Source organism: Microcaecilia unicolor, chromosome 2, assembly GCF_901765095.1.
Source record: "Microcaecilia unicolor chromosome 2, aMicUni1.1, whole genome shotgun sequence".
Classification (NCBI taxonomy): domain Eukaryota; kingdom Metazoa; phylum Chordata; class Amphibia; order Gymnophiona; family Siphonopidae; genus Microcaecilia; species Microcaecilia unicolor.
Window position 1 is genome coordinate 12,018,866 of NC_044032.1, and position 13,813 is coordinate 12,032,678.

The 13,813-nt window shown below is 42.8% G+C and overlaps 1 protein-coding gene across 1 annotated transcript in view; it reads left to right on the forward strand.

The window, feature by feature from the left end:
- LOC115462771 (myosin-IIIa-like) overlaps window positions 1-13,813 on the forward strand; it is a 207,468-nt gene that overhangs the window by 49,376 nt on the left and 144,279 nt on the right. Inside the window, exon 4 of the mRNA XM_030192758.1 lies at window positions 2,054-2,156. Coding sequence (XP_030048618.1) covers window positions 2,054-2,156 — 103 coding nt within the window. The remainder of the gene's footprint in view (window positions 1-2,053; window positions 2,157-13,813) is intronic.

Here is a 13,813-nt window from a genome sequence, read left to right on the forward strand (position 1 = left end):
TGTATGTAAATCTAGGCCATTGACAACTGTATTTGTGGTTGATTATGAAATGTTTTTATGGAAACCACCTAGTTTTAGGTGGTAGATAAGTTTTAAAAGAAATAAATGTAGAATGAGTAGAAATGAATCAATTATTTATTCTTTCAAAAAGAAAAAGACTAGGGGGAAAACTCAATGGAGTTATGTGGAAATACTTGCAAAATGAATAGGAGGAAATATATTTTTTCTCTCTATGAATAGTTAAAATTTGGTACTTATTTCTGAAGAATGTGGTAACAGTGATTAGTGTATCTGGATTAAAAAAAAAAAAAAAAAAGGTTTGGAGAAGTTCCTGGAGGAAAAGTCCAAAGTCCAAGCTACTGTTTGCCCTGGGATTGGCGGCATGGAGTGTTGCTACTATTTGGGTTTCTGCCAGGTTCTTGTGACCTGGATAGGATACTGGGCTAGATGGACCATTGGTCTGATCCAGTGTGGTTGTTATGCATTGTGTTAATCCTGAAAATCTAAGTGTCTAGATGTTCCTCTAGTCAGGGTTGAGAAGAGCTGCTATAAGTTAAGTGCACCGTCACCGCATTTACATGCCAACTCTACGACTGGTTAAACTACACACACCTAAATGTAAGGTATGCCAATACCAGCTGTTATACACTGTGAAGGCATTACTACTACTACTACTAACAAATGAACCTTTTCCGGAGATGGGAAGGTGGTAGAACAAGAGGACATGAAATGAGATTGAAGGGGGGCAGACTCAAGAAAAATGTCAGGAAGTATTTTTTCATGGAGAGAGTGGTGGATGCTTGGAATGCCCTCCTGCAAGAGGTGGTTGAGAGGAAAACGGTAACGGAATTCAAACATGCGTGGGATAAACATAAAGGAATCCTGCTCAGAAGGAAGGGATCCCCAGAAGGTTAGGCAGTGGTGGGAGGCGGGGCTGGTGGTTGGGAGGCGGGGATAGTGCTGGGCAGACTTATATGGTCTGTGCCAGAGCCGGTGGTGGGAGGCGGGGCAGGTGGTTGGGGGGCGGAGATAGTGCTGGGCAGACTTATACGGTCTGTGCCCTGAAAAAGATAGATACAAATCAAGGTAAGGTATACACAAAAAATGGCACATGTGAGTTTATCTTGTTGGGCAGACTGGGTGGATTATGCAGGTCTTTTTCTGCCGTCATTTACTATGTTACTACTTATTATTTCTAAAGCGCTATTAGACGTACGCAGCGCATTCGAGAACAGGGTGCCTCAAAGGGGTCACTTATAGAATTGGAACCTTAGAGTCCAGGACTGTGTATATACATTATATATATTAGGGTTGTGCTGAATGTTCATATTCGATTTGGCCACAAATACATTATATGTATTTGACTGAGTAGTGACTTAAATTTGAATATGAATAATCTAGGGCTCTACAATTCTAAATCCTATAAATCCTATAAACACTGATTTCACATTGTTACAAATTTAGCTCCTGCATATTTATTGTGGTTATCCTGTAAACCCAGTTTGTCTGGTTGTGCCTTCAGGACAGGGTTAAGCATTGGCTTATGGGGTTCTGTAAGTTGTGTGAGGAAGTGAATCCCTGCGAATGCTGCACCCACACGTATGACTCTCTCGCACTTGCAGGCCGTGGCATTTACACGTGTCCTTATCTGCCTTTAGGAGGTCGTTGCTTCTGAACTGCTGATACAGATTTTGCTTTGCTCATATGTCAGAGACAGCTGGCTCTTTAAAAAAAAAAAAAAAAAGGCAGTTGAGTTAGAAGTGTAGTGTTTTTTTTTTGGGGGGGGGGGAGGGGCTCTATAAGAATTGTGGGTAGCTGGGTTTGGTGGTTCAGTGTGGGAGGCCTCACTTTTTAAACATTTTAAGACATAGACAGGACCTTAGGTTAATGATTCTATTTGGACAGGGAAATATTTTGTGTACCTGAATACAACTCATCTTAAGCTTGGATTTGGAAAAGGTGAATAACAAGTCCTAAAACCCAAAGGTTTGCATGATCAAGGGAATAAAATATGTAGATGTGGGTGTTTTCATTATTTTCTTTCTGTTGGCAGTGGCGAGAGTGGGGCAGGAAAGACCGAAAACACAAAACTGCTGCTGAGGCAGATCATGGAGCTATGTCGAGGGAATTCGCAACTGGAACAGCAGATCCTGCAGGTGAACGTTCGGGGCTGGAGACAGGGTGTGGGAAGTACTAAAAGATCGTGAAACTGGAACAGCAGATCTGCACGTTAAAGAGTGATGGTTCTCTGAAGGGCTGTCTTCTCACTATGCAAGTCTTGCAGGGCACATCTCATATCTCCACTGACATGTGATAGCCACATTTTTCTTGTATCATCTCATTTAGGGATAAACTAGTAAAACAGGCCCGTTTCTGACGCAAATGAAACAGGCGCTAGCAAAGTTTTCCTCGGAGTGTGTATGTTTGAGAGAGTGTGTGTGAGATTGACTGTGTGTGTGAGAGAGAGAGTGAATGTGACAGAGAGAAAGCGAGACTGCTGGGTGTGAGTGTGTCTCCTCTGTCCCCCCTCCAGCCACCCAGCGATTCTACTTTTTCCCTTGCCCCCCTCCAGCCACCCACCAATGCTCTTCTCTCCCCTGCTCCCCCTCCAGCCACCCAGCGAGTCTCCTCTGTTCCCTGCCCCCCCTCCAGCCACCCAGCGATTCTCCTCTCCCCTGCCCCCCCTCCAGCCACCCAGCGAGTCTCCTGTGTCCCCTGCCCCCCCACCAGCCACCCAGCGATTCTTCTTTTTCCCTTGACCCCCCTCCAGCCACCCAGTGAATCTCCTCTCTCCCCTGGCCCCCTCCAGCCACTCCTCCACTTTAATCAGCATATATTAAATTCCCCCCATGTGCTACAGAAAAGCGCCGAGCACATCCTATATAATAAAACGTACCTCCAACGTTCTGAAGCCGTAGTTCCAGAACGTTGCAGGAATGCTTCAAGGCTTGAAGGCTTCACTTTCTCGGCTTCAGAACGTTGGAGGTGCGTTTTATTATATAGGATGTTCAGTACAGTGCTTTCTTTTTAACCCTTAGAAGTGTAGACAGTTTTTAGACACTGGAGTTGGTTTCTCTGAAAGGATTTAGACATGCTGGAGGCAATCCAGATAGAGGCTACAAAATGTAAGAATTCAAGAGTCGCATACTGAGTCAGATATTACATCACAAGTGCTCTTATATTCTACAAGCTCCATGAAAGGTTTGATTCCGTGAAGACAACCAAGTAATTCTTGGGATGTACAATAACATATAAAACTAACACATGGCCAATACGTGTTTCTTAAATAGAAATGACTTCACCGCCTTTTGAAATACTAAATAATTCTTGAACAGCCTAACTTGTATGCGTAACAAATTCCAATGACAGCAACTTGATATGAAAAACATGATGCCACTTTTTAAAAATTGTATTTGCTTAGGATCCAGAATACGTAGCAGCATATTGTTCTGTCGTCTGCCCATTTGATCCCAATTTGGTAACAATATCATATCTAGCATATATGATGGAACTCATCTACAGTGGGGGAAATAAGTATTTGATCCCTTGCTGATTTTGTAAGTTTGTCCACTGACAAAGACATGAGCAGCCCATAATTGAAGGGTAGGTTATTGGTAACAGTGAGAGATAGCACATCACAAATTAAATCCGGAAAATCACATTGTGGAAAGTATATGAATTTATTTGCATTCTGCAGAGGGAAATAAGTATTTGATCCCCCACCAACCAGTAAGAGATCTGGCCCCTACAGACCAGGTAGATGCTCCAAATCAACTCGTTACCTGCATGACAGACAGCTGTCGGCAATGGTCACCTGTTGGACACCTGTCCACAGACTCAGTGAATCAGTCAGACTCTAACCTCTACAAAATGGCCAAGAGCAAGGAGCTGTCTAAGGATGTCAGGGACAAGATCATACACCTGCACAAGGCTGGAATGGGCTACAAAACCATCAGTAAGACGCTGGGCGAGAAGGAGACAACTGTTGGTGCCATAGTAAGAAAATGGAAGAAGTACAAAATGACTGTCAATCGACAAAGATCTGGGGCTCCACGCAAAATCTCACCTCGTGGGGTATCCTTGATCATGAGGAAGGTTAGAAATCAGCCTACAACTACAAGGGGGGAACTTGTCAATGATCTCAAGGCAGCTGGGACCACTGTCACCACGAAAACCATTGGTAACACATTACGACATAACGGATTGCAATCCTGCAGTGCCCGCAAGGTCCCCCTGCTCCGGAAGGCACATGTGACGGCCCGTCTGAAGTTTGCCAGTGAACACCTGGATGATGCCGAGAGTGATTGGGAGAAGGTGCTGTGGTCAGATGAGACAAAAATTGAGCTCTTTGGCATGAACTCAACTCGCCGTGTTTGGAGGAAGAGAAATGCTGTCTATGACCCAAAGAACACCGTCCCCACTGTCAAGCATGGAGGTGGAAATGTTATGTTTTGGGGGGTGTTTCTCTGCTAAGGGCACAGGACTACTTCACCGCATCAATGGGAGAATGGATGGGGCCATGTACCGTACAATTCTGAGTGACAACCTCCTTCCCTCCGCCAGGGCCTTAAAAATGGGTCGTGGCTGGGTCTTCCAGCACGACAATGACCCAAAACATACAGCCAAGGCAACAAAGGAGTGGCTCAGGAAGAAGCACATTAGGGTCATGGAGTGGCCTAGCCAGTCACCAGACCTTAATCCCATTGAAAACTTATGGAGGGAGCTGAAGATGCGAGTTGCCAAGCGACAGCCCAGAACTCTTAATGATTTAGAGATGATCTGCAAAGAGGAGTGGACCAAAATTCCTCCTGACATGTGTGCAAACCTCATCATCAACTACAGAAGACGTCTGACCGCTGTGCTTGCCAACAAGGGTTTTGCCACCAAGTATTAGGTCTTGTTTGCCAGAGGGATTAAATACTTATTTCCCTCTGCAGAATGCAAATAAATTCATATACTTTCCACAATGTGATTTTCCGGATTTAATTTGTGATGTGCTATCTCTCACTGTTACCAATAACCTACCCTTCAATTATGGGCTGCTCATGTCTTTGTCAGTGGGCAAACTTACAAAATCAGCAAGGGATCAAATACTTATTTCCCCCACTGTATAAATGGTTTTGAACACCATCATACACAATTTAAAGTGAATTTGGGCTTCACTGGGCAATCGATGAAGGTCTGTGAACAATGGTCTGATTCTCTTATATCTCTGTGTGGAGTATATTAAATGGTATGCTGTATTTTGAGTTATGCAACAGAAATAGGGTGGAGAGGGCCCAATGTCAAGAGATCAGTCACCACACACAAGGGTAAGATGCTTCAAAAAACTTTAATTGGGTCCCGATTAAAGTTTTTTTGAGGGGTCCCAATTAAAGTTTTTTGGAGCATCTTACCCTTGTGTGTGGTGACTGATCTCTTGACATTGGGCCCTCTCCACCCTATTTCTGTTGTGTTCGATTGCTGTGGAGAGTGCGAACCCCACTTTGTCTCTCTGTATTTTGAGTTATGTGCATTTTTTTAAATCTCCAGCTATATGATGTTACAATAATTTAATTGGGACAGTAATAAACTTTGCACTATTAACTGAAAACCAGATGGATCAAGATAGCTCTTGATTTTCTGTAACATTTTTTAGCCATAAAAAAGATTTTAGGTCTAGGTAAAAAGACCCTCAAAATCTTTAGATTAGATTCATATTTAAAACTATCATTACCCAGATGAAAGGTCCATCTAGCACAGTATCCTGTTTTCAATAGAGACCAATTCAGGTCACAAGGGGGAAATGGGGCTTGATATACCGCCTTTCTGTGGTCACAATCAGTGGTTTACATATTATATACAGGTACTAATTTGTCTCTGGGGCAGTGGAGGGTTAATTTAACTCAGTTCCCCAGGTTCTCAGACTACTGCAGTAACCATTAGAAGCTACTCCACAACTCAAAAGTACCTGGCAGGATCCCAAAAAGTAGCAAGACTCCAAGCGACTTACTTCCCAGGATAAGCAGTAGCTTTTCCCAGATCGACCTTGATAATGGTTTGTGGATTTCATCTCCAGGAATTTGTGCAAACCTTTTATAAAACCAGCTATATTAACTGCTTTTACTGCATTCTCTGGGAACGAGTTGATCTTTCATATGTCTTGAGTGGAAAAATAGTTTCTCTGATTGTTCTAAATATATAAGAACATAAGAGTAGCCATCCTGGGTCAGACCAATGGTCCATCTAGTCCAGTATCCTGTTTCCAACAGTGGCCAAACCAGGTCACATAGTAACTTCATTGTATGCCCCCCCCCCCTAGTCTTTTTGAAAGAGCAAACAATGGACTTGCACTTATCCGTTTCACTCCAATTTTATAGACCTCAATCTTATCTCCTCTCAAGCACCTTTTCTCAAAGCTGAAGATCCCTAACTTCTTCAGCCTTTCCATTACCTTAACCAGTTTTGCTGCCTTTCTTTATACCTTTTCCAATTCTGCTAAATCTTTTTTGAATATTTTGTACAACATATTGTAGATGGTAGATAAAGACCTGGACGGTCCATCCAGTCTGCCCAACAAGATAAACTTATTACACAAGGTATGTAATACTTCCTATCTATAACTGACCTTGATTTGCCCTTGCCATTTTCAGGGCACAGATTATAAAAGTCTGCCCAGCACTGGTTTTGGTTCCCAATTATTGGTTGCCACCTAATCACTGCTAAGCTTCTGTGGATCCATTCCTTCTAAACATGATTCCTTTGTGTTTATCCCACTTCCTTCAGGAGGGCATTCCAAGTATCTACCATCCTTTCTATGAAAAAATGCTTCCTGACATTACTCCTTCCCCCCTTCAACCTCAATTCATGTCCTCTAGTTCTGTCGCCTTCCCATCTCCAGAAAAGATTTGCTTGTGGATTAATACCTTTCAAATATTTGAATGTCTGTATCATATCACCCCCGTTTCTCCTTTCCTCCAGGGTATACATGGTCAGGTCAGCAAGTCTCTCCTCATACGTCTTGTAACGCAAATCCCATACCATTTTTGTAGGTTATGTTTACACCGCGTCATCTTTTTACATCCTTAGCAAGATATGGCCTCCAAAACTGAACATAATACTCCCAAGTGGGGCCTGACTAATGACTTGTAGAGGGGCATTCAGTACCTTCTTTCTTCTGCTGGTTATACCCCTCTCTATGCAGCCTAGCATCCTTCTGGCCATGGCCACTGCCTTGTTGCATTGTTTCTTAAGTGCATAAGTATTGTCATACTGGGACAGACTGAAGGTCCATCAAGGCCAGCATCCTGTTTCCAACAGTGGCCAATCCAGGTCACAAGTACCTGGCAAGATCCCAGAACAGTACAATACATTTTATGCTGCTTATCCCAGAAATAAGCAGTGGATTTTCCCCAAGTCAATTTTAATAATGGCTTAAGGACTTTTCTTTTAGGAAGCCATCCAAACCTTTTTTATGTTAAATATATTTTTATTGAAATCACAAAAGATACAACTTACACGTGCAAACATATAGACAAATCTACTTCAATATAAACCATTGTGTGACTACAACATAAGGTTTAGATATATTCACCCAACTGAACACTCATCCCACCCCCCCCTCTCAATATTCATTATACACCCTTACAATCCAAAAGAAGCTTGGAATATGGTAGCAGTACATAGTTACACCTCTAATGTATTCAAAAAGGTGGAACGGACTGTCATCGACATGGTTGTCAAGTATATGTGCCATATTTTTAGAAAGTGTTTCTTCGCTCTAGGGCCCTTTGTATCCACTGTGTGGTGCTCCATGAGCAGGAGTTCATGCATCCGATTCCTCTATTGCATAAGTGTTGGGGGTTGATCTTTAATTCATTGGATCAGAATACATTGTTTGGCAATTAGGACACCTTTACATAAACAGTTGACATAATTGTAGCCATATAGAGTCCCAGAAGTGACGATTAGGACCACAATCACACCCACAAGTGCCCATCCGATTCCCATACCGGAAAAAACGGTGGCGGCTGAATTGTAATGTATGCAATGTTGTCTGATGAATGAGGCTATTTAATGCATTTTATAATTGAAGATATTGCTCTCTAGTTCCCTAGTGAGATTTTGAGCCAATTCCCTATGAGCATGTCTTAATTGTGCCGTCAACGGAAGAATTTTCTTATTTAATGTCTTTGAGCGATAAGCAAGGTATGATATCTCCCCTTTGTATTACCATAAGTACATAAGCATCGCCATGCTGGGACAGACCAAGGGTCCATCGAGCCCAGCACCCTGTTACCGACAGCGGTCAAAAGAACAAGCAGTGTGTCCCGCCCATCCTAGAAATACCACTTTGGTGGCCTCCCACAACATGCCTGTTGTGGCTCTATGGGATTAGTTATCGGAGCAATATATCTCCCATTTTTTAAATTTATTTTTTTGTTACATTTGTATCCCACATTTTCCCACCTTTTTGCAGGCTCATTGTGGCTTACATAGGTCCGTAACGGCATTAGCCAGTTCCGGTATGAACAAATACAAGGTGATATTGTGGTAGACTAAGGTTCATGTATGGTGAATACATTGGGGAAACTTTAGAGAGGAGGAGGAAGAGTTAGGATATGTCTATTACGGTCTTTGGTTACGTTATGTCGCAGGTAATCAGGTTTTTTTATGTTGGGTCAGTGGGGTAAGCCTTTCTGAACAGGTTTGTTTTTAGTGCTTTTCGGAAATTTAGTTGGTCGAGCGTAGTTTTTACTACTTTTGGCAGTGTGTTCCATAGTTGTGCGCTTAAGTAGGAAAAGCTGGATGCATAAGTAGATTTGTATTTGAGTCCTTTGGTGCAAAATTGACATTATCATCCAAATATAGGGGCATTTTCCATAATGGGCTATGTTCTTTTCTACTTAGATGAAGTCCCAGACAGACCATAGCATGATCAGAGATACCTCTTGAGAGAATTTCCACTGATTGAACAGCATTAAAAGTATGGTCAGAGAGCAATAAATAATCCAATCGAGACTCCGCCAAATGTGCATGGGAGATGTGGGTAAACCCTGCCTCCCCAGGATGCAACACCCTCCATATATCTAGGAGATTTAAATTAGGACATAATAGGGAACACCCCCTCCCCCAGTGAGTAACTGGTGGGCGTTTCCCACCCGCACTTTTTTCTATCTTGCTCTGGGTCTGCCACCAGGACTAGGGGGCACACAATGAAGCTACAAAGTAGTAAATTTAAAACAAATCTGAAAAAATATTTCTTCACTCAATGTGTAATTACACTTGGAAATCATTGCCAGAGAATGTGGTAAAAGCAGTTAGTTTAGCAGGGTTTAAAAAAGGTTTAGATAACTTCCTAAAGGAAGAGTTCATAAGCCATTATTAAGATGGACTTGGGGAAAATCCACTGCTTATTTCTAGAATAAACAGCATAAAATGTATTGTACTGACTTGGGATCTTGCCAGGTACTTGTAACCTGGATTGGCCACTGTTTGGAAACAGGATGCTGGGCTTGATGGACCTTTGGTCTGTCCCAGTATGGCAACATCTATGTACTTATGTACATTAATGAGATTGTAGTGCCCTAGATGGCTCAAATTTATACAATGAGGGTTCCCTCTTTTCACATTAACAAGTTATCAAAAATTCAAAAACCTATAAGTTCATCTTCCCCCAGCCCTCGATTTATTGTGTCCTGGGAAATTCTTTTTGAAGTAAGAACATAAGCATTGCCATATTGAGATAGACTAAAGGTCTATCAAGGCCAGTATCCTGTTTCCAACAGTGGTCAATCCAGGTCACACTTACCTGGCAAGATCACTCCCTCCCCCCCCCCCCCCCCCCAAAAAAGAAAAGAAATATTATACTACTTATCCCAGGATAAGCAGTAGATTTTCCCGTCCATCTTAATAATGGCTTGAGCAAACCTTTTTTAAACCTTTCTAAGCTAACTGCTTTTAGCATATTCTCTGAATGACAACAAATTTTAGAGTTTTAATTACATGTTGAGTCAAGAAATATTTTCTCTGATTCATTTTAAATTTACTACTTTGTAGCTTCATTGCATGCCTCCTAGTATTTTTGGAAAGAGTAAACAAAGCGATTCACGTCTACCCATTCCACTCATTATTTTATAGACCTCTATCTTATCCCCCCTCAGCTGTCACATTTCCAAGCTGAAGACCCCTAACCACTTCAGCCTTTCCTCATAGGGAAGTCGTCCCAGCCCCTTTATCATTTTCATTGACCGTCTCTTTACGTTTTCTAATTCTTCTATATGTTTTTTTTTTTTCAGATCCGTTGACTAGAATTTGCACAGAGTATTCAAGCTGCGGTCGTACCACAGAGCGATACAAAGACATTATAATGTCCTCATTTTTGTTTTCCATTCCTTTCCTAATAATTCCTAATATTGTATTTACTTTGTTAGCCATTGCTGCACACTTAGCAGAGGGTTTCAAAGTATCATCAGCGATATCCTTTTCCTAATGTGGTACCTTGTATCACGTAGCTATAGTTTGGGTTCCTCTTTCCTACATGCATCTCTCTGAACTTGCTCACATTAAATGTCTTCTGCCATGTGGATGCCCAGTCTCATAAAGTTCTCTTGCAGATTTAATCACCTTCCTTGTTTTTCCCATTTCCAGATCATTTATAAATATGTTAAAATGCTGGGTGGAATGGGGATTGATGGTGAAGGAGCTGATGGGAAGATAAGTACATAAGCACTGCCACGCTGGGAAAAGACCAAAGGTCCATCAAGCCTAGAACTCCGACAGCGGCCAATCCAGGCCCCAAGAACCTGGCAAAATCCCAAAATTTAATAACGATCAATGGACTTTTCCTTCAGGAATCTGTCCAGACCCCCTTTAAACTCAGTAAGGTCAGCTGCCGTCACTACCTTCTCCGGCAATGAGTTCCAGAGTCTAACCACGCACTGAGTAAAGAAAAACTTTCTCCAATTTGTTTCAAACCTACCACATTCTAATTTCATCTTGTGTCCCCTAGTTCTATTATTGTTAGAAAGCTTAAACAAACGCTTCACATCTGTCCGCTCTACCCCACTCATTATTTTGTAGACCTCTATCATATCACCCCTCAGCCACCTTTTCTCCAGGCTAAAGAGTCATAAGTACATAAGTAGTGCCATACTGGGAAAGACCAAAGGTCCATCTAGCCCAGCATCCTGTCACCGACAGTGGCCAATCCAGGTCAAGGGCACCTGGCACGCTCCCCAAACGTAAAAACATTCCAGACAAGTTATACCTAAAAATGAGGAATTTTTCCAGTCCATTTAATAGCGGTCTATGGACTTGTCCTTTAGGAATCTATCTAACCCCTTTTTAAACTCCGTCAAGCTAACCGCCCGTACCACGTTCTCCGGCAATGAATTCCAGAGTCCTAGCCTTCTTAACCTCTCCTCATAAGGTAGTCGTCCCATCCCTTTTATCATTTTTGTTGTCCTTCTCTGCACCTTCTCCAATTCCTTTATATCTTTTTTGAGATGAGGCGACCAGAACTGAACACAATACTCCAGGTGCGGTCGCACCATGGAGCGATATAACGACATTATAACATCCTCATGCTTGTTTTCCATCCCTGCTTGAAACTGCTTGACGCTCCTGAAGGAGGTAAGATTGGGGAAGGAGAAGGGGACTGGGACAGGAACAGAGGATTGGGTACAAAGCCATTGTGAGCGTGAAACATCCTGTGGGCCATATATTTGACACCCTTGTTCTAGACTATTCCTCAGGTTTCACTAGAGCTCCCTTCCTGTTCACACCTCCAGTGTGTCTTCCCTGTTGCCTGTTTTTGGTATGGATCGGCTCAAAAAGAATGGCACACATCCGTTCAATATAGCAAGCTTAAACTGTGCCAACATATTTCACAGGATCTCAGTCACTCACATGGGAAAAACATTCAGCATAAGGGGATCCTTCACATGCTCATCTTCAAATGTGAAATATATCATGTAGTGCAATAAGTATGAAGAAGAGTGTTATATTGGAGAAACAAGCCAGATGCTAAAGATGAGATTTAATCTAAGTAGACATCATATTAAACATTTCGATACCAACCAAGATGTGATCTCTGTGGGACTGCATCAGTGATCTTATGGTGAGAATACTAAAATGAAACTGAAATACAATCCAGGAACGCAAGACCTTTGAAGTTGAAATGATCGAATATTTTGACACCCAACAGAAAGAACTTAACAAAGATCTGGGCTTTCTATCCCACTATAAACCATAACATTTGTCACCATCTTTTCAACCATCCATCTCTTCTTGATTTCTCTCGCTTAACTCGGCTCTCCCTGTCTTTCACCCACCGCACCTTCTTCGTGTGAGACTCTCATTGGAATGCTTTTGTGCTTCACTTATGTTTCAATCATGTTTATTAAGCCACAAAACCTAGAACCATACAGCACAAAGCAATATGTTTTCTTATATAGTCACCCAACTTCCTATATTTTATCTCCTCCGAAGCATGTGGTAAGAGTATATCTGGGTTTAAAAAAGGTTTGGATAAATTCCTGGAGGAAGTCCATAAACTGTTATTTAGATAGACCTGGGACAGCCACTGCTCATCTCTGGGGTTGGTATCATGGAATCTTGATATATTTTGGGATCCTGAAAGGTGTGAGGAATCCCTGAGGGTCAGGGAAGAAGGGATCTGGGAGAGGAGCAAGATGGGTAGGTTTCATACCCAGGATTCCAACTACAAGTCCCAGGATCCTAGGGGCTGGGAAGCCATGCCCTCACGGAGGCATAAGTTTCCCAAGAGCTGAAGAAGGGAGGAGAGCTGTAGTTCCCAAGACCCCCTGCAAAGCTCTGGGGGCAAGCAAAGGGAGCAGCAAGGGAACTACAAGTCCCAGGATCCCGAGGGAGAGGAGGGGGATTGGCTGAGGAAGAATAATCAGGAGGGAGAGGACCAGCTGGGGACCATAAAAGGAGAGGAGCCCATGGAATGGGAGGTGGAGAAAGAGGTCGGAGAGGAGATCCAAGCCCATGGAGATTGCTGCTCTAGCTCAGGTACAAGGGAAGAAGTTGAAAGGCTTCATAACAAATCTTCTTCAAGGCTGGGGAAAGCTTGGAGGAAAAGTTAAGCAGCTGTTCCACTCAAGGGGGAGAGAGGTGCCATGCTGTAAAGCAGTGAATGATTTCAGCTGTGGCCAGAAGTCAGACCCGGCTGGAGAAACAGGTAGTGACTTGAACTGTGTCCAGGAACCTGGCCATGCTGGGGAGGCAGTGAGTGATTTAAACTGTGGCCAGGGGGGGGGGGGGGGGGGAGGAACAAGGGGTGATATGTGCTGTAACCAAGGACTGTGTCTGGAAGAGGAAATGTCTTGGCCTTGCTGATGGAATAAAGCGGTTTTAAGCATATTTTTGGAGTGCTGTGTCCAGGGAAGGGCCCTTCCAGGGTCAGCTGAGTTCATACCCTCAGGAATGCCTGACAAAGGGACTTGTTAGAAACAGGATACTGGACGATCTGGACCTTTGGTATGACCCAGTATAGCAATTTTTATAGTCTTATAGTGGTGATTCCATTAATTTATTCACTATAGAAATCAGGCTAACTGGCCTGTAGTTCCCAACTTCCTCCTATCTTCTGCTTTTGTGGAGAGGGATCACATCTGGTCTTCTCCAGTCCTCCAGGACCACTCCCGACTCTAGAGAAACATTGAAAAGGTCAGATAATGGAGCTGGCTGAAATTCTTGTGGTTCCTTCTGTACCCCTGGGTATGTCTCATCCAGCCCATTGCGTTTATGTTTTGTTTTGCTAATTTAATTGTATTTATTTATCAGTCTTATCTCTTGCCAAATCACT